We start from the raw sequence: 24,232 nt of genomic DNA on the forward strand, positions 1-24,232 counted from the left end.
GCTGCCACAACACCCCTGCCCTGAACACCTCCAGCTGGGCTCAAGGGTGGGCTGCAGGGTCTGGGCGAGCAAAAGAGCCTGCAGCCTCCTTGCCCAACCCTGCCCTAGCCGGGACCTTGACCCCTCAGGAGTGGCTGCTAGGACAGGGCAGGGAGAAGAAGCCCCCAACACCTGTGGCCTTGCAGGGATGCCGTGTGCCCAGCTCGTTCCATCTTCACCATGGAGACTGCAGCACAACAGCCCACCACGTGCTGGCCCTGTCACCCAGCAGGGACGGGCTGCCACACCCCAGGGCGCTGGCTTCCAGGGGCAGCAGTGTGGGCTCCTTGCCTGCCGGGGTCACGGAGGAAAGCCAGCTCTGCCCAGCAGTGTGTCCTGAGATGAAACCTTCGACCCACCTCGTCTGCAAAACAGTACCCAAGCCCGGTGTAGTGGCTCAGCTCTGGAATCCCAGCACTTTGGGAGGCTGAGGCGGGAGGATTGCTTGAGCTCAGAAGTTCAAGACCAGCCTGGGCAACATAGTGAGACCTTTTTACTAAAAATTAAATAATTCTAAAAGCTCAGGGCCAGGTGTGGTGGCTCACACCTGTAATCCCAGCACTTTGGAAGGCCAAGGCGGGTGGATCACAAAGTCAATAGATCAAGACCAGCCTGGCCAACATGGTGAAACCCCATCTCTACTAAAAATACAAAAAAATTAGCCGGGTGTGGTGGCAGGCACCTGTAATCCCAGATACTCCGGAGTGTGAGACAGAAGAATTGCTTGAACCCGGAAGGCAGAGATTGCAGTGAGCTGAGATCATGCCATTGCACTCCAGTCTGGGCAAAAAAGAGCAAAACTCTGGCTCTCTCACACACACACACACACAAAATTAGCCGGGCACAGTGGTACACGCCTGTAGTCCCAGCTACTTGGGAGGCTGAGGCAGGAGAATCGCTTGAACCTGGGAGGCAGAGGTTGCAGTGAGCTGAGATCACGCCACTGCACTCCAGCCTGGTGACAGAGCGAGACTCAGCCTCAAAACAAAAACAAAAACTTAGCCAGCTGTGGTGCTGAGCACCTGTAGTCCTAGCTACTCAGGAGACTGACAAGAGAGGATCACTTGAGCCCAGGAGGTCAAAGTTGTAATGAGCGGTGATTGCGCCACTGCTCTCCAGCCTGGGCGACAGAGAGATCTTGCCTCATACAAAACAAAGCAAACAACAAAAAATACGCAAAAGACCCAGGAGACAGCACAAGAAGGGACCCACAGGGCACCACCTCGTCCCCACTGTGTTCAGGCCTGGCAGTCGGGCCCAAGCCCAAATGGCCCCATCCACAACCTCAGAGCGGCTGGGAGGGCCGGGTGTGAGGACTACCATGTACAGGGGTGGGCCCAAGGCCCCTTGCCCCGGGCCCACCATGACTTAGGTCAGCAGGGCACTGAGGGAGCTTGTGCCGTGACTGGGTGTTGCTACTGGGCACTAGATTTTTAAAATAACGGCTTTAATGAGACATAATTATATAATTCCCATATCATACAATTCATCCATTTAAAGTGTGCAATTCTGTGGGTTTTAGCATATTCAGAGGCATGCAAACATCACCACGGCCAATATCAAAACACTTCCTCACCCCTGAAAGAAACCCCAAACCAGCAACCGTCGCTCCCACCCCCTCCCCCGGACACCGGCAGCGCCACCTCCCTTCTGCCTTCTGGATGTGCCCATTCTGGACACGTCATGTGAGCGGGATCACGCCATCTGCTCCTTGTGCCTGGCTTTTCACTTAGCATGATGTCTCCGAGGTCTGTCTGTGTCATCCAGTGCCTCAGGGTCTTGTTCCTTTTGACCGTGGGCGCCGTTCCATGGCCTGGATTCCAGCGCCTGGACTGGCCATGTTTAGTCTATGTATGCCTCAGTGAATGGATGGGGTTTCCACCTTGCTGCTATGGCAAAGGACGCTGCCCTATGGCCAAGGATGCTGCCACGAAGTTTGGTGCACAGGCATCTGTTTGAGTCTTTGCTTTCGGTTCCTGTGGGTGGAGCTAGGAGTGGAATTGCTGGGTCACAGGGTGACTCTTGGAGGAGCTGCCAGGCTTATTCTAGAGGGCCACACGGGTTGACATTCCTACCAGCACTGCACAGCGTTCCAGTGACTCCATGTCACTCCGTGCTGGTTATTCACCTTTAGTAATACGACCATCCTTGTGGGTGTGCAGTATCTCTCTGTGTTTTCCATTTGCGTTTCCTTGATGACTAAGTATGTTGAGCATCTTTGCATTTGCTTGAGGGCAAGTTCTACATTTTGTACATCTTTGGAAGATCTGCCCAGACCCTTTGGCACAGACCCAAAGTTGTTTGTTTGTTTGTTTGTTTTTGAGACGGAGTCTCACTCTGCCACCCAGGCTGGAATACAATGGCATGATCTCGGCTCACTGCAACCTCCGCCTCCCAGGTTCAAGCGATTCTCCTGCCTCAGCCTCCCGAGTAGCTGGGATTACAGGCGCCCGCCACCACGCCCGGTTAATTTTGTATTTTTAGTGGAGACGGGGTTTCACCATGTTGGTCAGGTTGATCTTGAACTCCCAACCTCAAGTGATCCACCCGGGCACAGGTCCAGAGTTTTAAGAAAAACCATAAAGTGCTATGAAGTTTGAGCCTAGCAGGATGGGACACCAGGCCAGGTTCTTCGGGACGCTCGAGGCTGGTGCTCCAGGCAGACTTGCGGGAAGAAGGGGCAGGGAGGGGGCCGGGGCGGGCTCTCCGGGACAGTTCCGGGAGGGCGTCCTGGGCGGGCCCTGCGTCGGGTCGCAGTTTCACTTTTAGGTTTGGGCACCTCCAGCGGAATTCCGCTTGCCGGACAGCTCCCAGGGAGACCAGACGCGCCCCTCGCGCCACCGACGGTCACGGTGAGCTGCGCCCCGCTCCCTCCCCTGGCCTGGCTGGAGCTCCTGGGTGGGGCCGGTCGCTGGCTCCCGGGTCGGGGATGCTGGCCCTGCTGCGCCCCTGACGGTCCCACGGTCCCAGCGTTCACCCGGGAGGCTCCGCGCCGCACACTGGGGCGGAAGGTCCAGGCTGCGGGGAGGGAAGGTCCAGGCTGCGGGGAGGGAAGGTCCAGGCTGCGGGGAGGGAAGGTCCAGGCTGCGGGGAGGGAAGGTCCAGGCTGTGGGGAAGGCTGCCCTTGGCCAGCCCAGGGACCGTGCCTTTGGACCTGGGCTGGGGCTTGACTCCCAGGTCCGCCATCCAGGTGTCCGGGCTAGTGTTGGTCCCGCCCACAGCTGCCTTCTTGGCCCAGCCTCCACTTTCAGCAGGGCCCGGCACTCAGAGGCTTCCTGGGGCAGCCGCGGGCCCTCCACTGTGGCCCAGGTGACCCGTATTCCAGCAGAGGCCCGCTATGGCCTCTGACCCCTGAAGCCTCAGCCTTGGACAGGTGGCTCATGGAGCTCCAGACACAGAGAAGGCCCTGGAGGATGCAGCTGGGATGGGGCGACACTCTGGCTGGGTTTTACAGTGCATCCCTGTGCCTTGCTCAGGAGGTGACAGCTTGTTTCCTCCCAGCCAGAGGCAGCCATTCTAGCGGACAGAGCCCTGTGTTAGAGCAGGTCTGGGCATCAGGCCCCACTGTCCCGGGCTGGAGGTGCTCATGGCCCCATAGACAGCAGGGAGGACACTATTTCTGTGTTGGGGAGTGGCCAGGGACAGGAGTTTTCTGCCAGCGGGAGCATCCCAGGATGAGCTGGGCAGGCCTGCTCTCGAGGGAGGGAGTCCCCCACCATAGGAGGCATCCAGGTACTGACCCTTCTCCCACTCCCTCCTGCCCTCCCTCGGAGGGCACAATGCCTCACCCATTTCCCCTCCTCAGGAGCATGGGGTCAGCCTTTGAGTGGGTGGTCCGGAGAGTGGTCCAGGAGCTGGACCACAGTGGGGAGCTCATCCCCATGACCAGCCCAAAGGACTCCCCTGGCTTCCAGCCCTACTTCCTGGTGGTCAGGAAGCCCTCAAGCTCATGGTTCTGGAAACCCTGTTATAAGCGTCTCAACCTGTCAATCAAGGACATCCTGGAGCCGGATGCCCCAGAACCAGGTGCCTGACGTGGTGCTGAGGCAGAGCCCCAGGGAGGCTGGGTGGGAGAGGGGAGTGGGCCAGGTCCAGCCAGCCATCCGCCGTGCTCTGCAGGCTCTAGCTCTGGGCCTCCCTTCCAGAGGGCAGGGCTTTTCCAAAGGTCCCTCTGCCCTGGTTATGGGACAGGGCTGGTGGGGGCGGGGAGAGGTGGGGTGGGTGGGCAGGGCCTCAGGTCTGGCCTTGCTTTAGATTTGCAGCGTGGCAGCACCTTCCACTTCTACGACGCCGTGGATGGGCAGCTACGGGCCGGTGTGGAGCTGTCAGCCCCAGGACAGGCAAAGATCGCAGGCGGGGCCTCGGTGTCTGACAGCTCCAGCACCTCAATGCATGTGTACTCGCTGAGTGTGGACCCGAACACCTGGCAGACCCTGCTCCATGAGAGGTAGGCCCAAAGAGGGCAGGGCCCCACTGACCCCAAGCAACCCTGCTTTTATTTATTTATTTTTAGCTGGGTGTGGTGGCTCACGCCTGTAATCCCAGCACTTGGGGAGGCTGAGGCAGGTGGATCACCTGAGGTCAGAAGTTCAAGACCAGCCTGGTGAACATGGTGAAACCCTGTCTCTACTAAATACACAAAAATTAGCCGGGCGTGGTGGCAGACGCCTGTAATCCCAGCTACTCAGGAGGCCAAGGCAGGAGAATGGCGTGAACCCGGGAGGCGGAGCTTGCAGTGAGCCGAGATCACACCACTGCACTCCAGCCTGGGTGACAGAGCGAGACTCCGTCTCAAAAAAAAAAAAAAAATTTATTTATTTTTTAAATTATTTTTTGAGGTGAGGTTTTGCTGTCTTGGCCAGGGTGGTCTTGAACTCCTGGTCTCAAGCAATCCTCCTGCCTCGGCCTCCCAAAGGGCTGGGATTACAGGGTGAGCCACTGTGCCCGGCCCCAGCCTTGCTCTTGGGAAGGTCACAACCTTGGGGCATCTGAAAAGTCCCAAAGGCAAAGGAGCGCCGTGGCTGGAACCGGGTTGTGGGAAGGACGCTGCAGGGGTCATCGGGGGCCTCAGCTGCCAGGACTGGATCCTAAGGACCAGACTGAGCCCTAGGCTGCTGTGAGGACAAGTGGTGGTGTGAACATAGGGGCCCAGGTGAGGGGGCTGCTCCCCAAGTCTGGACTTGGAGTCCCCGAGTCCGCCTCTCCCCATGGGATCCCGTCCCCGTGGGGAGCCCACAGAGAGGCTGCCGGTGCCCTGGCATCCACAGACGTCTGGAGGGCCCCTCTGCACCACCTCCCCCAGTGGCATGGGGCTGTGAGGGGAGGGAAGACATCTTCGGGGACTGCGGCCCAGTGAGCTTGTGGCTTCTCGGACCACAGGCACCTGCGGCAGCCAGAGCACAAAATCCTGCAGCAGCTGCGGAGCCGCGGGGACAACGTGTATGTGGTGACGGAGGTGCTACAGACGCAGAAGGAGGTGGAAGTCACACGGACCCAGAAGCGGGAGGGTTCGGGCCAGTTTTCCCTGCCAGGAGCCATGTGCTTGCAGGTATGTAGCCAGCCCCGGGCCACACTTGGCCCCACATGGGCATGCAGCGGCGGGTGATGGAGGCTGCGGGGCTGGGCTCTGCCAAGGCCCCTCAGAGCAGCTCCCAGCCCTGTGCTTGGCTGCGGAGCTGAAGTCACCTGGTGGCAGGCCTGCCCCCAGCACCCAGCCCACACCTGCACCCAGCCCACACCCACACCCCACAGTCTGGTGCCCAGGGCCCAGCCCTGAGCCCATCTTCATGCCTCAGGGTGAGGGCCAGGGCCACCTGAGCCAGAAGAAGACGGTCACCATCCCCTCAGGCAGCATCCTCGCATTTCGAGTGGCCCAGCTGGTTATTAACTCTGACTTGGGTGAGCTGGAGTTGGGGGTGTCTCAGGCCCAGGCTCTGGAAGAGAAGCAGGGCAGCCTGGGGAGAGCTACCTGCCAGCATGGGCTGCTGTGGGCCCCTGGCTGAACAACGTCCTGTGTCTGGCAGGTGGCTGAGGTCCTGTGCTCTGGTGTGTGGGTGATTGGGCAGGGCCTGAGCTGGACAGGGGAGCTCCCAGTAGGGGAGGGGAGGGGAGGCTGGGATCTAGGTGACATGCCTGTCCCTGTCTGTTCCCGCCTGGCTGGCAGACATCCTTCTCTTCCCGGATAAGAAGCAGAGGACCTTCCAGCCGCCCCCGACAGGTGAGAACCGAGAGACCCCAGCGTGGGGTGTCCAGTGGGAAAAGCACACTTCCTTGGCAATTGAGGCTTTCTTCTCATGTTCTCAGGGCATAGGGAGGCCGGGCAGCCCCCTAAGGCGGTGGGCACCCCCCATACACACAGAAGGGGTGACACAGGACAGCTGACCCTGGGCCTCCCTGGCCTCCCTCCCTGCCCTGGGCTGCCATTGTTAGAGGTGGTGGCCGGGGCTGTGACAGCCCAGAGAAGGCCTCAGCCCTCTCTGGCTCAGACACCCATCTCCTGCACTGACCAGCCCTGCCCTCCCATACCCCTGCCCAGGCCACAAGCCTTCCAGGAGTGTAGGCGCCTGGCCACAGCTGCCCTCAGTCCTCTCCATGATGGGGTGCCTCCACAACTTGTCGGCAGGTCAGTGCCCTCCTGACCGCCCTGGGGACCTTTGGTGGGCTCTCCTTTTGCCCCCTGGGGTCTGCCTATCCTGACCAAGGCTTTCCAGGGCCCTGTAAGCACCTAGGCAGTGCCAGCTCCTCTGTTCCTACAGATGGGGTCCCTGCGGAGGAGACGTTCACTGAAGACTTCCAGGGCCTAAGGGCAGAGGTGGAGGCCATCTCCAAGGAACTGGAGCTCTTGGACAGAGCGCTGTGCCAGCTGCTGCTGGAGGGCCTGGAGGGGGTGCTGCGGGACCAGCTGGCCCTGCGAACCTTGGAGGAGGCGGTGAGCAGGGGAGGGTGCCCGGGGCACACAGGGCCTGCCCAGCCAGCCAGGCTCACCTGCCCCTCCCATGCCCACAGCTGGAGCAGGGCCCGAGCCTTGGGCCAGTGGAGTCCCTGGACGGTCCAGCAGGTGCTGTCCTGGAGTGCCTGGTGTTGGAATCCAGAATGCTGGTGCCGGAACTTGTCGTCCCCGTTGTCTACCTGCTGGGGGCACTGACCAGTGAGCGGCCCCTGGGGGCAGGTGGGGAGTGGGAGGGAGAGAGGTGGGCGTTCCCAGATGGGCCTTCAGGAACCGCCTCTTACCTGACTCTCTCCCAGTGCTGAGTGAAACGCAGCACGAGCTGCTGGCGGAGGCGCTGGAGTCGCAGACCCTGTTGGGGCCGCTCGAGCTGGTGAGAGGGTTCGGGCTGCAGGAGGATGGGCTGAGCCAGTGGAAGGGGCACTGTTGCACCTGAGAAGGGATGGTATGGGCAGGCCCAAGGTGCCCAGGATTCCCCATCTGACAAACTCCTGCCCTGTCTTGGCAGGTGGGCAGCCTCTTGGAGCAGAGTGCCCCGTGGCAGGAGCGCAGCACCATGTCCCTGCCCCCCGGGCTCCTGGGGAGCAGCTGGGGTGAAGGGGCACCGGCCTGGGTCTTGCTGGAGGAGTGTGGCCTGGAGCTGGGGGAGGACACGCCCCACGTGTGCTGGGAGCCGCAGGCCCAGGGCCGCATGTGTGCACTCTACGCCTCCCTGACACTGCTATCGGGACTGAGCCAGGAGCCCCACTAGCCTGTGCCCAGCATGGCCTGGCAGCTCTCCAGCAGGGCAGAGTGTTTGCCCACCAGCTGCCAGCCCTAGGAAGGCCAGAAGCCCAGCAGCCACGTGGCCAGTCTACCATGGGGCCCAGGAGCTGGGGAAACACAGTAAAGGTGGTGTACGAAGGAAAGGCTGGTAGCAGAGTTTTTGAGGGGTCCTGGATCTGGGTAGGGTGGGTAGGGGTGGGGACAGTACCCATGCAGGATCAGGAGGGACATCAGGGCCACGTGCAGGTGATGTCTGCATCGTCCGGCTTCTTTTGCACCCTAGAGCTAAGGAGAGCCCCATGCTGGGCTTGGCCGCTCTAGAGTAATGGGCCTGTGGCCCTGCCCACCGGTCTGTGTGTTTCTCTGCCTGTGAGGAAGGGCAGGGCGATGTAGGTGAGACAGTTCCACCAGGCGTGTCCATGGCTGAGGCATGGCAGGAACCTCTGCTTCAGGGAGCTTGAGGCATGTGCCGCAGAAGGGTGTGGCCATCCTCAGCCCACAGGGGCTTTAGGGGTGTAGGTGTGACTGATGACAGGCCCTGCCTTCCTGGGGCCACACAGGAGGTTCCCAGGGAAGCAATACTAACGAAACTGACCTTTAGTCCGTTTCACCCTCATCTACTTGCCTGAGCTAAGAGCCTGGAGAGAGGAGGACCCCTGACCTGTGGGAATTAAGCAGGTCCAGAGTCACATCAAGTTGCTTACTTGCAGGAGCTCAGCAGCTGTGGCCTCTAGGTCCAGGGAGGGACACGCAACACTTGGTGTGGCCAGGGAGTTATTGTTCCTGGGAGAGTGGACAGCCTTCCTTGGTGGGGACCAGTCTACCTGCACACGGTAGCTAGCCTTCCCTGCTTCTAGCAGGGCACACAATGGCCACACAACTTGCAGAGCTTGCAAAAGAGAAGGAACAGTGGACTCAGCTACAACTGGGACATTGAATCCACCAGAAAACCTGGTATCCAGTCCCAACAGTGATCTTTTTTTTTAATTTTATTTTTATTTTTATTTATTTATTTATATTTTGAGACAGAGTCTCTCTCTGTCGCCAGGCTGGAGTGCAGTGGCGTGATCTCGGCTCACTGCAACCTCCGCCTCCCGCAGTTCTCCTGCCTCAGCCTCCCAAGTAGCTGAGACGACAGGCATGCACCACCACACCCGGCTAATTTTTGCATTTTTACTAGAGACGGGGTTTCTCCATGTTGGCCAGGATGGTCCCGATCTCTTGACCTTGTGATCCACCCACCTCAGCCTCCCAAAGTGTTAGGAATACAGGTGTGAGCCACCTTGCCCGGCAGACTTTTAAAAAAAATTTTTTTTAAGAGACAGGGTCCTGTTCTGTCGCCCAGGCTGCATAGTGACACAATCATGGTTCATAGCAGCCTCGATCTCCTGAGCTCAAGGAGATCTCCCGCCTCAGCCTGCTGAGTAGCTGGACTATAGGCACATACCACCAGTTCTGGCTAATTTTTTAATGTTTTGTAGACATGGGGTATTGCTATGAATAGTGACATTAACATTGAAACAGGAGACAAAGCAAACTCCAGATATCTCAGATCCAAGTTACAGAACTTCCTAGACACTCCCACCCACAGTGTAGGAACAAACTCAACGCCTCTCAGACTCATGGTCCTCCTTTGAAAACCCTTTCGGGTGACTCGAAAGGGTGAGTGGGGTAGGAGTAGCCCGGGTCCAAGAAAGCATTTGAAATGGGCAGGCACACAAGGCAAAGCCTCCGCGCCCTGAGACCATCAAGGCCATGCCACGCGACAGGCCACACCTGAGCCCCATCTTGAGCGTTGCACCACCAGTGAGCTCTCGGCAACATTGCCCATTAGAGATTGGGCATCAAGGCCAAGACTTTCCTGGCCCACTGGCTAGAGGGGGAAAGGGAATGAGTGTCAGGGTGCACCTGCCCTCTTGCCCTCCAATCTTAGACCCCGTTGGAAGATTTGCCCTGGGGTGGGCTCTCTGCAGGTGGGTCTGATGGACCCCGGGGGCCACAGCATCCCCATGGAGGGACCAGCCCCCTGTGCCACCTGGAGCCTCCCAGGAATTCCAGCAGGGAAGAGTCACACTCCAGAGACCAGATGGACTTTGCATGAACCTCACTCCTCCTGGCAGGGCAACCAGGTTCTGGGCAGTGCCAGAGCAAGGCAGGGCTGGACACATTCCTAACAGGCAGCTGTGTGGTGCAAGCCATGCCTGTACTGCAGACAGCCTGCTGCAGGATGGCACGGACTCTCCCGGGCACCATGAGAGAGGGGAGGAGCACGGGATGCTGCCTGCACACCACAGTGCGCTCCCTGCCTGAGCCCCCATCTGGAGTGAGCATAGCATCACTGTTGGGTTTGCCCGCAAGACTGTCCAGGGTGCTGTGCAGTGTGGGCAAGCCTCTGCTAGGTTGGCAGCACATGCTTGCCCTGGGGGCTGGCTCCTGGTTGCAAGGTGAGCAAGGAGGCCGGGCTTGCTTCCCTCTTTGGGGCTGCTACCGAGAGGATCCATGTGGCTGTGTCCTAAAACCCGTCCCTGCCAGTGCTCAGGGTGTGCCCCCCATGGGTGCTCCCAGCCTGTCCTGGGAGGTGTGGACCTTGGACAGATGGCTGGCTTGAGAGCTTCCTGAAGGCTAGCACGGACGTCCAAGGTGCTTCCATCTGACCTTCACTGGGCATCTGGTTGCCTCTGGCCTCTCTGACCTTCTATTGATCTGTTTCTTGTATGTTGAATCCCATTTTGGTATCTGCCGTGGAGGATCCAAACTAATCCACCAAACCTTGCCCCCTGCTCCACCGAGACCCATGCCCTTGACCTGATCCTCAGCTTCCTGCATATGACCTGCAAAGAGACCCTCACCCCAGTGCTGACAGCTCTAACCCCATCCATTCCGTGCCTGTTAGACCAGAGTGCAGCTTCTCTGTCTTACAGTTAACCCAACCTGACCTGGCCATAGCCTGTGCCTGGAGCCTGCCTGACCTTTAACCCTGCTGCCAAACCGGCTCTTTACCTGGGGCCACGTCAGGGCCTATGGCTTATGACCCCAGCCTGAGCCAGATCTTGGACCAGGGTCAGCTCCCATAACCACATTCGAAACAGATGCTCAACGCTTTCCATCCATGTGTGTTTATTTTAGATGTTTTCTGTACAGGAGCTGGGGAGACAGGTCAGGAGGACCCCATGCCTGCTCCTGAGGCCCCAGTCTGGGGAAATGGTCCCAGCCCTTCACAAGGCTGTGCACACGCCCTGTGCACGTGTGGAGGCTTCACTGAGGAGGAGGCTGCAAAGGAGGCCTTGAATGTGAGGACATTTCCAGGCAGGCATCCTAGGTGCAGGAACCTGCTGTACAAAGTCAGAGAGGTGAGGGCACAGCACTGGCGGCTCCCAGAACAGCCTCTTCCTCATGTGTCCAGTGGCGCATTCCTCATTTAACCCTGGGAGAGGTGCTGGGGTAGTATCATGAGTGCTCAGTCTGATTGGGTGTGCACACAGGACCCCCACATCTGAACCCCCAGGTGTGATCCAGGGCCTACGTGGTCCAGCTTGGGGGAGGTCAGGGCAGCTTCTGGAGAAGGCCTGGTTCCTATGAGGCCTGACGTGATGAAGGGGGGATGATGATGGCTTGGCTGAGGGGGCACAGCAGGTGCGGCCGGGAGACAGGTCAACACTCTTGAGCAGAGAGGATGCCCGCCAGGAGTCTCAGGATGCTAACAAGGAATGGGTTGCAGGATGAGGATCGGGGGTGCAGCTGCAGGGCCGGCCAAGGCCCGGACAGGCCACAGCGTCCTGTCCAGGCATGAGGTGGAGACCCAGGAGGGCAGCCTATGGGACCACCAGCTTTGGGGTCCTCCACCAGACTCAAGAGGCCAGATGCCATCTGGGCCAGGAGCCAGGCCCAAGGTGGGGCACGGGGCACGCTCCAGGGGGCTGTGAGAACAAGAGCCCTGACAGGGACAGATGGGTGCTGGGTGTCCCTCTGCGTCGCCATCAGGGTGGTGGGTGCCTGAAAAGGGGGCGCGGTGGTGGGGGGTGGGTGCGGGCACTGGCATCCAGCACCAGGCCCAGGGAGCCCCTCCGTCGGGGTGGGGACGGGCTGCTGTGCCCGTGGGGTCCTCGAGTCGGACCCTGGCCCGTGGGTCCCAGCCCCCAGCCTCAAACTCGGTGGGGTCCGGAGCAGCCCCAGCGGCCCGCCAGGCTTGGGCGCTGGAAGGGGCTGTCGCCGAAGACGGGTGGGGGCCGGGCGGGGCGCGGGGCGAGGCGGAGGAGGCGGGGCCTGCGGGGGCGGTCCCGGGTGCGGGCCAGCATTGCCACCTGCTGGGCGGACACGTGCGCTGCCGCGGCCACAGCCGGCTCGGGGTCGCTCTGCAGCTGCCCTAGGTCTGCGAAGAGATCGCAGCTCAGGCGGGGAGCCCAGGAGGGCCGAGTGCCCGGGCCCCCGGCCCTCCACCCACCGCTCCCGTCCACTCCGCCCTAGCACCAGCCACCTCTCCAGAACACCATCACCTGCAAGGTGGGGCCTCACCCTGGAACAGGGAGCTCAGCAGGTCCTGGTTGACGTAGCCGGGGCTGGCGTGGTGGACAAGGAAGCCTGGACCACAGCAGATGCATGACTACGGGCCCCACAGCCCCACAGGGTGGGACTGGCCCAGCCCCCACAGCCCCGGTGCCAGGGGCAGTGTGACCCCGGGCGGTCTCACCTATAAGTACGGCGGCTGCCCGGCGCAGGGGGTCCTGTGGACTCCGCAGGTAGCCCTGGGTCTGGCTCAGGAAGTTGGGCACGTGGCCTGGGTATCGCTGAACCTGGGGACAAAAGGGCTAGTGGCAGGACAGGAGGGTGATCCTGAGTGTGGAAGAGGCTGCAGAGCTGAATCCAGGGGCCGGGGTTCCAGGGGAGCCCCCAAGGCAGGTGGCATGGTCTGAGGCCTTGGACTTGTTCCACCAGTAGCCTGACTATCTGGTTTGGCTGCGGTAGAAACGGTTTGGGGGCCCCGGTGAACCCTGGAACAAGTGGGCAGCTGATCATACCCCCTTGTGGTCAGCTTGCTTCCCCTACTGACCAGGCGGCGGCAGAGGTGGCTCAGGGCCTCGGGGCTGTCATAGTGGGCCACGGTGACCATCTCCTCCAGCAGGCCCCAGCAAAAGGCCTGGTTGCAGCGGGCCAGGGTCCACTCTGAGCTCTGGGATAGGGGAAGGGAGCCGGGTCAGGGGTCCAGGAAGTAGAAAGGCAAAAGGTGGGGGTGAGAAGAGGGGGAGCAAGGGCATCGGGTGAGGGGCAAAAGAGCCCAGGGCAGGGGCCCGGAGTGAATCTCAAGGGAAGAGCAGTAGTAACCTGGTCGCCCGTGACGCCTGCCCCTGAGGTCCTTGGGATGGGGGAGTCCCTGACCTGTAATTGTCGGAGGGGAGGCATGGTGGGAGAGGGGAGGCACGGTGGGAGTGGGAAGTGTTGGATGGCATAGGGGTGGCATGGTGTGGGGGGCAGCTGACCTCAGCAGCGTCCCTGCTGGGGTCATGCAGGCGCAACAGGAGTGGCACGAGACACTGCAGCACCAGCTTCCGCAGGGGGCCACGGAGCCCCAGCCGGAGCCCGCCCCGGCCCCGGCGCACCAGAGACCCAAGGAGCCCGACCGCCGAGGCGCGGATTGAGTCCCGTGTCTGCGTGGAAGGGCGCAGTCAGGGCGGGCGGAGCATGAGAGGGGCTGCAAGGGGGGGAGGGGCTGGCCATCGCGGAGCGAGGAAGCGGGGGTCTGGGGAAGGCTGCTGACTCAGTGCGATCTGGGGACAGGGAACAGGGCCTGGAGCTGGACCTGGTTGGGAAGCCTGGGGTGCCCCTACGGGGTGTGGGGCTTGGAGGGATGGGATCTGGAAGGAAAAGTCTAGCGGGGCGGAGCTTGGCGGAGGGGCGGAGCTGGGCGACAGCCGGCGGGCGGGCGGGAAGAAGCCTGGGAGGGAGAGACGGGCTTGGGGGGAGTGGGGGACCGGGCCTGGGAGGGAGAAACTGGAGGGGCGGGGCGGGGCGGCCTGGAGGGGGCGGGGCCTTAGGGGGCGGGGCCTGGGAGGGATACACTAGAGGGGCGGGGCCTGGGAGGGATACACTAGAGGGGCGGGGCCTGGGAGGGCGGGGCCTAGGAGGGAGAGACGTTAGGGGTGGGGCGGGGCCTGGGAGGGAGAGACTGGGGGGCGGGGCCTGGGAAGGAGCGACTGGGGGGGAGGGGCGGGGCCTGAGAGGGCGGGGCTTGGGAGGTAGAGACGGTAGGGGCGGGTAGGGGCGGGGCGGGGCGGGGCCTGGGAGGGAGAGACTGGAGGGGCGGGGGCGGCGACAGCCGGAGGGACGGAGACCGGAGGCGGGGAGTTTGCTCACGTCGTCCAGCAGCGGAGGGAGGCACGGCCCTAGCTCCACGCTCAGGAGCCGCACAGGCGCCCGCGGCCGCAGCAGGAGCCTCCTCAGGGCGCCCAGCGCTGCACCCACGAGCCGGGAGTCGCCTTCGCCCAGTGCGCCCAGGAGCGCCGGCAGCAGTGTGCTCACGTGCCGCACCTGCTGGGACTCGAGTTCAGCCTCCTGCAGACCTCGCCGCGACCCGGTCAGGACTCTCTCCACCCCTCCCCTTCTCTCACCTTCCTGCGATTCAGCGCGAGGTGGCCCAGGCCCAGCAGGCCCAACCAGCGCACGGTGGGCTCAGGGTCTCCCTGCCAGGTGAGTAGTCGCTCCAGGATGACCTCCTCCCGCAGGAGCCGTGCGGTGGGCCTGCTCTGCAGCAGCTAGGCGAGGCACACGGGGTCAGCACGCCCGCGGTCCCCGTGCAGGCCGCTGCGACTCAGGGATCAAGTCCAGGGTCACCCTTCACCACCCATCCGGGAAGCAGGCTCACCCCGGTGAAGAAGGCCATAGCCGTGAGGCGCTGCAGGTCGTCCGCGCTGCGCAGCCGCGGAAGCAAGTCTGCGAAGAGGCCTCGCAGGTGGTGGTCGGCATGTGCCACCATAGCACTGGGGTGGGTGGAAATGGCGGCCTTACTCCTCGAGAAGACGCCATCCCAACACCACCCTCATGCCCCTGCCTTTTCCCTGTCCCCCTGCCCAGCACCTGGCCAGCAACGAGTCTCTTCCTGATATGACTTCCTGGGGCCCCTCCTTACCTGGCCAGCAGCAGGACACCCTCCAGGTGGGTGTGGGCTCCCACCAGCCTCCTCCAGCCTCCTGCCTGCTCCATGCATGTGACCACCATGCGGCCTCCATCCCCGGTGAGCAGGGCCTTTAACGCCTCCACGGCACAGCTGGTGGTGGGGACAGTGAGCAGGCGGGCAGTGGGGGCTGAGAGGGTGACAGCATGCTGGTCCGCCCCACGTACCCTGGTGTTGCCTCTCACCTGGCATGGCTGTGTGGTGGCCCTCGGTGGGACAGAACCCAAATCTTGGGCATGTCCGGGGAGTGCGGGCTGCGGGCCAGCTTGTGCAGCTGTGTGACCAGCGCAAGCAGCAGATGTGGGTAGAAGCCCCTCGTGGCTCCCACGCAGCCTGAAACAGCCAGCATCTCCCCCAGAGCCCGCGTGGCCTGTGGAGCAAGTGGCCCAGTTAGGCCTGGGGCCCGTCCAGAGCTTCACTGGGCAGCAGAGGGACAGGCGTGCCGTCGACAGGATGGGGACTAAGCCTCAGACATGCGTGGGACATTCCAGGAGCAGTTACCTAGGTGCAAACTCCCTGTCCCCACCCTCTTCCCTCCCCTCTCCACCTCTTCTCCCCCCTCCCCCTCCCCTCCCCCTCCCCCCTCCCCCCTCCCGTCCTCCCCCCTCCCCCCTCCCCCCTCCCGTCCTCCCCACGCCTGCCCCGTGGTAATGGCTGGAGCCACCTACCGCCAGCGCCTGGGGTTCAGGCCCCAAAGCACCCTTCAGCGCCCACAGCAGTTGCACCAGCACCTGCCCATTTACACGCTGGTTACGGCTTAGGCTGCGCCAGAGCTCGGCTGCTGCCCTGAGGGTTTGGAGGGGGCTGGTGTGAGACAAGGAATGGGTGCAGGGGTGGGTGTCCAGGGGATGTAGGGAGTCCACAGCCAGGGTGAAGGCAGCCAGTAGGACTCCAGCAGGGGAGGGGCAGGAAACAACCACCCGCATCTCTCCCCATCCCCAAATCCCAGAGAAACAAATGGAGTGTGAATTGTGCAGACCACAGCACAGCCTGTCTCAAACCGAGCTGCAGGGTGGGACCCACTGGGAGTCCTGTTGGGTCTGCCACAGTGAAATAAACCTGGCATTATTTAAAAAAAAAAAATCGCCGCAGAGAATAAAACCAAAGATAACTTCTGGGGCAAATTAACCAAAGAGCCAGGATGTCCAGGCACATTAGCCCCCCAGCCTCATTCACCCCACTCCAGAGCCAACCCCAGGATGGTCTCCAGGGGAGACCACCCGAAGATAGAAGGTGGCTCCAAAAGAGGAGCCCAGCATCAGAAACTCTGTGGCAGGAGTGCGGGGGGAGTTTGCAGAGCAAAAAGTGAGGGGAGCGGGAACGGATACGGGGCACGAGTCATCATGGGGCTGGAATAAGGAGGCCCTGCCCCCTTTCAGCTCCCTCTTCTGGGGCCAGACTCCACCGCCAAGCGGGAAGCAGGAAGGAAGCCGCGTGGGGACCTCAGGGCCAGGACCAGGACGGTTGGGTTACCGATTGGGGGGCAGAGAGCGGGGTAGCAGCGCACACACCACGTCCCGCGCATGCTCCAGGGCCAGCGCGCTCAGCACTCGCAGGGCCGCCCTCCGGGGCCTCCCCTCCGCCAGGCTGGGCACCTGCGCCAGCAGTCCACGCACCAGAGCATGCACCTGGTGGGGAGGAGTGCAGACTTCAGCAGTCAGGCCCCCTCCACCGTCCATTCCCCTCTGGCCTGCACCCCACCTCCACCCCCACCCTGATCCCACCTGGCAGGAGCAGCCTGAAGGTGGCGGGGTCAGGCTGCGCTCTCCAGGCCCCTCCCACCACCTTGGTTCCCGAACCGGCAGGAGTCTGTAGAGCATGGAGTGGGTGGAGGCTGACCTGGTCCTCCAACCGCTCCCCTCGGGCCTCCAGGGCTGAGGACAGGGTGAGCGCTGTCGCCTGCGTCCCTGCAAAGCCAGCCTCCTCCAGGCAGGCAGCCGTGTACAATGCAAGGTCGGCAAGAACTCCCTCCTCCCAGGAATTCTGGGGAACCTAGGGCAGGATGGGTGGGGCGTCTGAAGTGTCCAAACCTCTCCTAGCTCTCCTCCTGGTCTCTCAGCCTCCCACCTGGCTTCCTACAAAATCCCTTGCTCCTCTGTTGCCCGCCAGCCTGTTTCGCCTCCCCCAGGTCCAGCACCGCTCCCGCCCCCCGCTGCCGCCTTCCACCTAGCATCCACAGGACCCCCCCAACCGGTTCCCACAACATCCCTTCCCTCACCCCTCACCTGGTGGGGCCCCTCAGGGGCTAGTTCCAGGGCACTGTTGGGAGAGCAGGGCTCGCTGCCAGCTTCAGGGATGGTGGCCCCACGTCCAGGCTCAGCCTCAGAGGGGGCAGTGAGTGCCTGGGTCTGTGGCTCAGCTTCAGGTTTGAGCTCCCAGGACCTGGGCTGAGGGCCTGTGGAAGGGGGTCCCTGGGGCTGCCCCTGCCTGGCTCGGATTCCTTCAGTCAGTGCTGTCAGGGTTAGAACCCCCACGGGAGCCTCCCGGGCCCGGCCCCACACACCCCCAGCCATGGCGGCCCTTGCCTGCAGCACCTGCCACTGCTTCTCCTGGGAAGTTATGCCCAGGACTGACCTAGAAGCTGGCCCAGGCGGGACCACGGGCGGGACCACAGGCGGGACCACGGATGGGCGTGGTGGCGCGTGTGTGAGCGTGAGCTTGTGGGGGCTGGGGAGCCACACGGAGGTGCCTACAATGGGCCTTTGAGGGGCCCCCCTGCCTGGGCTGCTGGAGGGGAGTGGCCACCTGGAGCCTGAGTGCCTGTGGTGTGGCTCTACCCACCAGGGCCCTGGGAACAGGATCCCCAAGAGCTGGCAGATCCACAAAGAAAGGGGGAGAAGGGCCCTCACCCTGACTACCAGCTCCTGTTGACCAGGGGGCTCAGGGCAGTTCTGGACAGCTCTGAGGAGGTCCTCGAAGGGTCCAGGAGTCTGCGCCCCACCATGAGCGGAGGCCTAATTCAGCCCCCAAACGGCAGTCGGCTCCCCACTGGGCCTGGGGCTAGAGGCTAGCCCCGCCCCCTGCACGCTGGCTCAGTCAGACACCCTGGAACAGGCATGACTGGGTGAGCTTGGGGCAGTCCGGAGGGGTGGAGCGGGCAGCGAAGATGCCAGAGGAGCGGCGGCCTCTCCAGAGCTTGTGCAGGTCCTCTGGGTCCTGGGTCCTTGGCTAAATCTCACATTGAAATGTAATCCCCGGTGCTGGAGGTGGGGCCTGGTGGGAGGTGACTGGATCCTGGGGGCGACTTCCCCCTTCGGTGCTGTCCCCATGATAGAGTTCTCAGGATCTGGTTTTTTGAAAGCGTGTGGCACCGCCCCACCCCTTCCTCCGGCTCCGGCCCTGTAAGACCTGCCGCTTCCCCTTCTGCCAATATGGTAAGTTTCCTGAAGCCTCCCCAGCCATGCTTCCTGTACCTGTGAAACCACGGGCCAATTAAACCTCTCTTCCTTAGAAATTACCCCAGTCTCAGGTATTTCTTTACAGCAGTGCAAGAACGGAATACAGCCACCCTGGCTGGGCCCCTCGGAGTGCACGGGTGCCCTGTGGGCCTGGGGTGTGGTGTGTTCTGTCCAGTGTGTGTGAGTCTGTATCTCTGTCCTAGCTGGTACTCCCCGGGGCTGGCTGGACCGGGCCTCTGCTCTGAGTCCCCACCCTCCACCCTCAGCCAACCACACAGTGGATGCTGCCCATCCTGAGCCCCGGGGAGCCAGATGAGCTGGTCTGGTGGAATGCCTGGCAGACGGAAGTGCCCCTGACGCACCCCAGGTGGTCGGCATTCCCCCACGCCCTTGCCTTTCTGTGCCACCTCAGGTTGCTTGGACGAGAGGCCCAGGCCCCCAGCCTCCACTTCCTGCCAAGCCTGTAACCCCTCTCCCAAGCAGTTCCTCTGAAGCTCGTGTTGCCCAAACTGGTGGAACCCTGAGATCAGGAACTTGCTGGCGCAGAGGCAGGGCCAGCCCAGCACACAGCCACATGCAGTGCCACTCCGGTCAGGTGTCTGGGGCTGAGTCAGCTCCTGGAGCTTCAACTTCTTCCCCATTCTTCCTCTCCTTCCGTGGGCTGCTGGGTCAGGAGCTGTGTCCCTGAGGTCAGATGTCAGGGGGGTGCCGGGTTGGCAGCAGCAGTGGCAGGAGACACCTGAGCTCTCCCTTTTGGCATGGGGAGTTTGAGATGTTCTCACTTACCCTGAGCCTGGGGGACGGTGCCTAGGCAGGCGTGGAAGCCCAGGGCCACGGCTGGACCCTCTTACTTGGCATTGACCCCCATCCTGTCCCGCCCCCAGCCTGCCTCTAGCAAGGAAAGGTCTTCCGCAGCAACTCCCTCAACTTCGAGGCAGACACCAAACCCCTCCCTGCCTGTGCGCTCGCAGCTCTACTGTGGGATCTGACTCCCTACAGCCCACCCCAAGTCGGGGAACTCCTCACTGCCCTTCAGGCTTCAGTACAGGGCTGTCTCCCAACCCGGCAGGGCCTGTGCTTTCACTGGGATGCAAACCCTCCTGCTCCCTCCAGCTCAGCTCAGATTCCCGACTCCAGCCCAGCCCCAGCCCGGGAGGCCCTGGGGCCAGGTGAGTGTGGGCTGGGTGAACAAATGACACAAACAACACAGGACAAGCTGTGGGGAGAAGTGAGTGATTCGTGTTGTTTCCAGGCAGCCCCGCTCTGAGTCTTAGGGGGAGGCTGCTGCACGCAGACTGTCCACTGGGGCCTGTAGCTGGCAGTCTCAGGGGGACGCCCTTGCATGCAGACTGTTCACCAGGGCCTGCAGCCTCTCAGACAGCACCACCTGCAGGGAGCAGAGAAGGAGAGTGGTGGGCATGGTGAGGGCAGGGGCACACAGGGCAGAATGACAGGGCAGGCCTCCCTCCAACCTGGTACTGTGCAGGGCTCTGCAGCCGCCTGTGCTCAGGGCTGAGTTGGCTCAGGGACAGCTGGACCAAGGCTCTAGACTCTGCCAGGGATGGGAGCGGCTCACATAGCTGCAGGGAAGAGGCAAGGAAAGAGAAGCTTGGGGCTGGCTCCTGGTCAGGGCTCTACTGGGGCTGGGGGGCAGGTGAGGGCGGTGGGGTAGCCACCTGTCCTTGCTGGAGGCAGAGCCGCAGTAGTGGCTCCACCTGGGCTGGCCTCACGGTGCAGGGTTCCTGGGCCCCTGGAGGCCATACCCTCAGCTCCTGTCTAGCCTGTGGTGCTGGCTCCTCTGCTAACTGCAGCACATCCATAAGTAGAGACCCTGTGTGGGTGGGGGCAAGAATAAGGGGGGTCCCTGGTGTTTTGAAGGTAGACAGCGGGGGGATGGGAGGGTCTCACCATCAGAGCCCAGGAGCCGGAAAGCAGCCTTGCTCCCAGGTAACGTCTGCTTCTCGGGGTCCTCAGTCAGCTTCATTCGTGGCTGGCCCCCCACGGCCACCAGCTGCAGGGAGAGGGCGTTGAGCTGGCTGGTCCTCATGCCCCACCCAGCACCATCCCTCAGACCTGCCCCCACCTGGGCCCCCAACACTGTTCCCACCTTATAGACGCAGCCCAGGGAAGGCTGCTGGGGGCACGTGACCACACTGGTGCCAATGCCAATGACATTCACCTCACTGCCCTGGGTGGGGGAAAGGAGGTGGCAGTGAGCCCAGCCAGAACCTGCAGGGGCCCCCAGGAACCCCCCAGCCACCCTCTGCCTACCCCCTCATCCACCCCACCTCCTGGGCCAGTCGGGCCAGCGCCTCCTCATCAATGTTGTTGCTGACTGCAATGGGGACTGACTCCAGCCAGGGCACCTGGAACCTGCCACGTGGGTGGAGAAGGGGTGGGGGCCGCCTCTCAGGTCTTCCTGATTCACCCCAGTGTCCCCCCGCTCCCCCCCCCACCTCCGTCAGGGACACCTACGCTCACCTGCTTGGGAGCTCCTAGGGAGCCCCACCCCTTACCTCCCTGCCACAGCCTGCAGTATCACCTCTGAAACTACAGCCAAGTGCCTCACTGTCCTTCCCTGCTCCATTCCCAAAGCCTGGCTTCCCAGGGGTCTCCCACCAGGCACGCCTCCTCCCCAGGAAACTCACTGGGCTGCAGCAGCTCGGAAAACCTTGCGGATCTCCTGGGCCTGCTGTAGCAGGTCGCCACTGTCCAGCCTCACGCCCACTGCCCGGTAACCCAGCTCTCCCAGGGCCAGGGCGACTGCTAGGAAGTTGGGGAGACCACTCCTGCAGGAATGGATAAGGGGGTCAGGGGCTGCCGAGGTTCTGCTGAGCCCACTCCTAAAGTGCCTGGGCTTACCTCCGCACGCTGTAGGAGTCCAGGAGGCCCTGGAAGGCCCGGGGAAAGGCCAAGGCATAGGCCACAAAGGCTGCCCGCTCACCTGGGTGTGGCTCCTGCACCCCCAGCCCCAGGTGGGCACATACGTGCTCCAGCCACACCTGGGCTTTGGCCGCCAGGTCCACCCCAGGGCCCTCACCAGCTGCCGGCGCCAACATCTGTGGAATGGGGTTGGTGAAGAATGGGGGCCAGGAATGCAGAATGAGGCCTGGGAGCAGCCAGGGACACCCTAGTTTGAGGGCAAAGGTAATGCAGCCTGTGCCAGCTTCCTGGGACAGCACTGGGGTGACCTGCCTGGGTGGCACACCTCTCCCCAGGGCAAGGGCTGGCTTGAGGCCTGTCGCCTGGAGACAGCAGGATTGAGAGGAGGGACTGACCGGGTCAGGGGGCACCTCACTGCCTGAAAAGGAAGTGACGAAGGAGTGGGCCAGGGTCCCCGCCACCGGCACACCTCGGAGCTGGCCTGCTAGCACGTTGCTGCTGCTGTCGAAGCCTGGGGAGGAAGGTGTGGGATTGGGGGACTTTGGGCCAGGATGGGGCTCCTCCTTCCCGGACCTTGCCTTCCCCCGCACCAGACCCTCACCACCCAGGTAGCTGTAGGTGGAGGCTGTCAGGCCCCCATCCGGGCCCTGAGCCCGCCTCAGGCCCATCTCTAGCAGCCGCTTCTCTGGCCCTGCGATCAAGCGAAGCCGCGCTGCATTGGTGGCCACCAGGCTGTAGGGAGACAAGAGTCACGGGGCCCAGGGTGAGGGTCGCCAGGCCAACCAAGACAGCGGTTACCTGGGGCCTGGAACTTCCAACCTGGGAACTCCACCCTCACCCAACCCCTCCTTACACCCTACACAGTGGGGGTGGGAGGCCAGCCCTGGGACCCTGGGCAGCCAGCCCTGCTGCCACAGTCCAGCACGGAGCCCCAGCGCTGGGGGCCCATCCCAAACCCACGCTCCCTGCCAGCGGCCCGCAGCCCACCTGGCGTAGCTGACCAGGCAGAGCAGCGGTGTCTCCAGCAGCTGCACCACCAGCAGCGGCCCGGACACCTGCAGGAGCGGCACCTGTGGGGAGCGAAGTCAGCTCCGCGCCCGGCCCAGCACCCCGTGGCCGCCGCCCCGCCCGGTCACCCCTACTCACGCCCGGGAAGGCGAGGGAGCCCTCGGGCAGGGCTCGCACCGTCACCTCGGAGCAGTCGAGGGACCGAAGGTGCTCGAAGAACGCAGGGTCTGTGTCTGGGGGCAGCACCGAGGCCAGGAACTGCACGTCTGGGAAACGAGGTAACTGCGCTGAGACCAGCGTGGGGACAGACCAGTCGTGGGACATCGGGGGTTCCATTGTGGGGCGGGGACTTCCACCGGCCATAGGTGGGGGCGTCTGTCGGGCGTGGGGGGGGATCGTGGGGTGGGGGTTTCGGTCAGGCGTGGGGGGGAGCTCCCGGGGTGGGAGCTTCCGTCGGGCGTGAGGGGTTCGTCGGGCGTGGGGGGCTCCCGGGGTGAGGGCTTCCGTCGGGCGTGGGGGGTTCGTCGCGCAGGCAGGGGGACTACCGGCGTCCCGCAGACGGAAGGCGCGCAGGAAGCGCACACAGTCGCGCAAGCCGGCGGCCAAGGCGAAGGCGCCGCCGAACGGGCAGCGGCGGAAGAAGAGCTCGAACTCGGCGGCGTCCCGCGCCCGGCCCGCGCGCCAATAGCCCAACGCCATGGTGGCCTGGTAGAGGTCGGTGAGCAGCGGCCGCGCCGCCGCGCGCCCCTCGGGGTCCTGTTCCGCCGCCATCCCGCTCCCGACGTCCGGACTCCGGCCCGGCCCGCCCCGCCCCGGCCCCGTGACGCGCCCCGGCCTATGGCGCACTCCCGGTGGGGCTTAGCGTACGGTTTGGGAGGGGCACGGGACGCGCTGGAGGACGGGAAGGGTCTAACAGTCTCCGTGCGCTGAGAGGGGCTGAAACAGCTGAACCCGGGATGGGGTGGGAGATGTCACCCAGCTCCTCTCGGACCCCCAACCCCACTCCAGGCCCAACGGCCTCTTTGGAGCGCAGCCCCGTCCTGGTCACCGGAGGTGCCCCCAGTCACCCGTGTCTCCGCCCCTTGGCCGGGCAATGAGGTGCAGCTCAGGACTTGCCAGGAGGCGGAAAGGGTGGAGGACAGACCAGCCAGACTCCACCCGCACCGACCCAGAAGACAACCGCTGGCCAGCAGCCAGCTTCTGCCCTGGGCCTGGGAAGGGAGGCCAGAGGCTGCCTTAGTTGGAGCTTGAGCAGCCAGGCTAGGACGAGGGAGCCCAGATGGACGCAAATGTCGTTTGGAAAGAGCTTGGCACCCAGGAAAGGGAGGCGTGGGGCAGGGGGGCACAGGCCCACTGTCGACTGGCACCAAAAGACCTTCTGTGGCTATGAAGGCCCAGTGTCCCTCAGTGGTGGCTTTTATGGGATCCTGCACTCCAAGCCCCACAGGAAACTTTCTAAAGCTTTGAAGGCAAAGTCAGGGGCCACTACCTAGGGGGAATCCATTCCCCTGTGGCTTGGGGCCCTGAGGACACCGTCTGACCAGAAATAATCAAGTAATTACACCCCATCCTTTTTTTTTTTTTTTTTTTTTTGAGACGGAGTCTCGCTTTGTCGCCCAGGCTGGAGTGCAGTGGCCAGATCTCAGCTCACTGCAAGCTCCGCCTCCCGGGTTTACGCCATTCTCCTGCCTCAGCCTCCCGAGTAGCTGGGACTACAGGCGCCCGCCACCTTGCTCGGCTAGTTTTTTGTATTTTTTAGTAGAGACGGGGTTTCACCATATTAGCCAGGATGGTCTCGATCTCCTGACCTCGTGATCTGCCCGTCTCGGCCTCCCAAAGTGCTGGGATTACAGGCTTGAGCCACCGAGCCCGGCCTACACCCCATCCTTTTTCACCCCAATGCAGACATGTGTGGTCCAGGGGAGGGAGCGTGGCCATGCATGCTGACCACATGGGGCTGCCAGGATGTTGAGGCACAGTTCCACAGAGCCCAGGCAGCCACACTCCGGCCACCCCAGAACATCAGGG

At 62.8% G+C, this 24,232-nt stretch overlaps 3 protein-coding genes and 1 long non-coding RNA gene across 14 annotated transcripts; 2 read left to right on the forward strand and 2 right to left on the reverse strand.

Annotated features, from left to right (window-relative positions):
* Positions 1 to 2,768: 2,768 nt before the first annotated feature.
* On the forward strand, positions 2,769 to 7,893 carry GSDMD (gasdermin D). Of its 5 annotated transcripts, none has more exons than XM_008001771.3 (11): positions 2,769 to 2,891; positions 3,954 to 4,065; positions 4,294 to 4,486; positions 5,419 to 5,587; positions 5,835 to 5,937; positions 6,203 to 6,256; positions 6,575 to 6,661; positions 6,795 to 6,967; positions 7,045 to 7,186; positions 7,285 to 7,358; positions 7,494 to 7,893. In XM_008001771.3, the coding sequence occupies exons 3-11, from the start codon at positions 4,428 to 4,430 to the stop codon at positions 7,734 to 7,736; spliced, it is 1,104 nt and encodes a 367-aa protein (XP_007999962.1). In that variant the 5' UTR covers positions 2,769 to 2,891; positions 3,954 to 4,065; positions 4,294 to 4,427; the 3' UTR covers positions 7,737 to 7,893. The 5 variants fall into 5 exon arrangements, with proteins under 5 accessions (XP_007999962.1, XP_007999960.1, XP_072874570.1 ...); XM_008001769.3 differs by having other exon boundaries at positions 2,772 to 2,891; positions 3,845 to 4,065; XM_073018470.1 differs by having other exon boundaries at positions 2,805 to 2,891; positions 4,035 to 4,065.
* Positions 7,894 to 11,892: 3,999 nt separating this feature from the next.
* Positions 11,893 to 19,422, reverse strand: MROH6 (maestro heat like repeat family member 6). Its single transcript, XM_008001777.3, has 14 exons — positions 17,141 to 19,422; positions 16,755 to 16,907; positions 16,389 to 16,543; positions 15,584 to 15,701; positions 15,101 to 15,285; positions 14,871 to 15,008; positions 14,607 to 14,721; positions 14,353 to 14,496; positions 14,099 to 14,272; positions 13,225 to 13,392; positions 12,798 to 12,917; positions 12,438 to 12,540; positions 12,263 to 12,328; positions 11,893 to 12,119 (listed from the first exon to the last, which is right to left on the reverse strand). Exons 1-14 carry the CDS (start codon positions 17,426 to 17,428, stop codon positions 11,893 to 11,895), a joined length of 2,154 nt encoding a protein of 717 aa, XP_007999968.3. The 5' UTR covers positions 17,429 to 19,422.
* LOC119624832 (uncharacterized) lies at positions 14,207 to 15,469 on the forward strand. Its single transcript, XR_005240883.2, has 3 exons — positions 14,207 to 14,431; positions 14,816 to 14,975; positions 15,274 to 15,469. It is a non-coding gene; the product is annotated as an uncharacterized lncRNA (long non-coding RNA).
* Positions 19,423 to 19,530: 108 nt separating the features above from the next.
* NAPRT (nicotinate phosphoribosyltransferase) lies at positions 19,531 to 23,282 on the reverse strand. Of its 7 annotated transcripts, XM_008001781.3 has the most exons (13): positions 22,750 to 23,273; positions 22,343 to 22,470; positions 22,184 to 22,266; positions 21,798 to 21,928; positions 21,592 to 21,707; positions 21,176 to 21,372; positions 20,962 to 21,102; positions 20,602 to 20,686; positions 20,421 to 20,501; positions 20,222 to 20,324; positions 19,990 to 20,144; positions 19,786 to 19,893; positions 19,531 to 19,700 (listed from the first exon to the last, which is right to left on the reverse strand). In XM_008001781.3, exons 1-13 carry the CDS (start codon positions 22,973 to 22,975, stop codon positions 19,638 to 19,640), a joined length of 1,617 nt encoding a protein of 538 aa, XP_007999972.3. In that variant the 5' UTR covers positions 22,976 to 23,273; the 3' UTR covers positions 19,531 to 19,637. The 7 variants fall into 7 exon arrangements, with proteins under 7 accessions (XP_007999972.3, XP_037855969.2, XP_072874574.1 ...); XM_038000041.2 differs by lacking the exon at positions 20,421 to 20,501 and having other exon boundaries at positions 22,750 to 23,276; XM_073018473.1 differs by having other exon boundaries at positions 21,176 to 21,707; positions 22,750 to 23,276.
* Positions 23,283 to 24,232: the final 950 nt, after the last annotated feature.

The sequence above is a fragment of the Chlorocebus sabaeus genome, chromosome 8 (genome assembly GCF_047675955.1).
Source record: "Chlorocebus sabaeus isolate Y175 chromosome 8, mChlSab1.0.hap1, whole genome shotgun sequence".
In the NCBI taxonomy this organism is placed as follows: domain Eukaryota; kingdom Metazoa; phylum Chordata; class Mammalia; order Primates; family Cercopithecidae; genus Chlorocebus; species Chlorocebus sabaeus.

Coding starts and splice junctions, on each gene's coding strand:
- NAPRT (XM_073018471.1), bottom strand. CDS start 22,975: ATGGCGGCGGAACAGGACCCCGAGGGGCGCGCGGCGGCGCGGCCGCTG. Junction 21,929..22,183: donor TGCCTGGTCAGCTACGCCAG/GTGGGCTGCGGG, acceptor GTCTCCCTACAG/CCTGGTGGCCACCAATGCAG. Junction 19,701..19,785: donor AGAGCCCTGCACAGTACCAG/GTTGGAGGGAGG, acceptor TGCTCCCTGCAG/GTGGTGCTGTCTGAGAGGCT.
- MROH6 (XM_008001777.3), bottom strand. CDS start 17,428: ATGGCTGGGGGTGTGTGGGGCCGGGCCCGGGAGGCTCCCGTGGGGGTT. Junction 15,009..15,100: donor CCACCACACAGCCATGCCAG/GTGAGAGGCAAC, acceptor CCCCACCACCAG/CTGTGCCGTGGAGGCGTTAA. Junction 12,120..12,262: donor GCTGAGCTCCCTGTTCCAGG/GTGAGGCCCCAC, acceptor ATCTCTTCGCAG/ACCTAGGGCAGCTGCAGAGC.
- GSDMD (XM_008001769.3), top strand. CDS start 3,849: ATGGGGTCAGCCTTTGAGTGGGTGGTCCGGAGAGTGGTCCAGGAGCTG. Junction 5,588..5,834: donor CAGGAGCCATGTGCTTGCAG/GTATGTAGCCAG, acceptor TTCATGCCTCAG/GGTGAGGGCCAGGGCCACCT. Junction 7,359..7,493: donor TGTTGGGGCCGCTCGAGCTG/GTGAGAGGGTTC, acceptor CTGTCTTGGCAG/GTGGGCAGCCTCTTGGAGCA.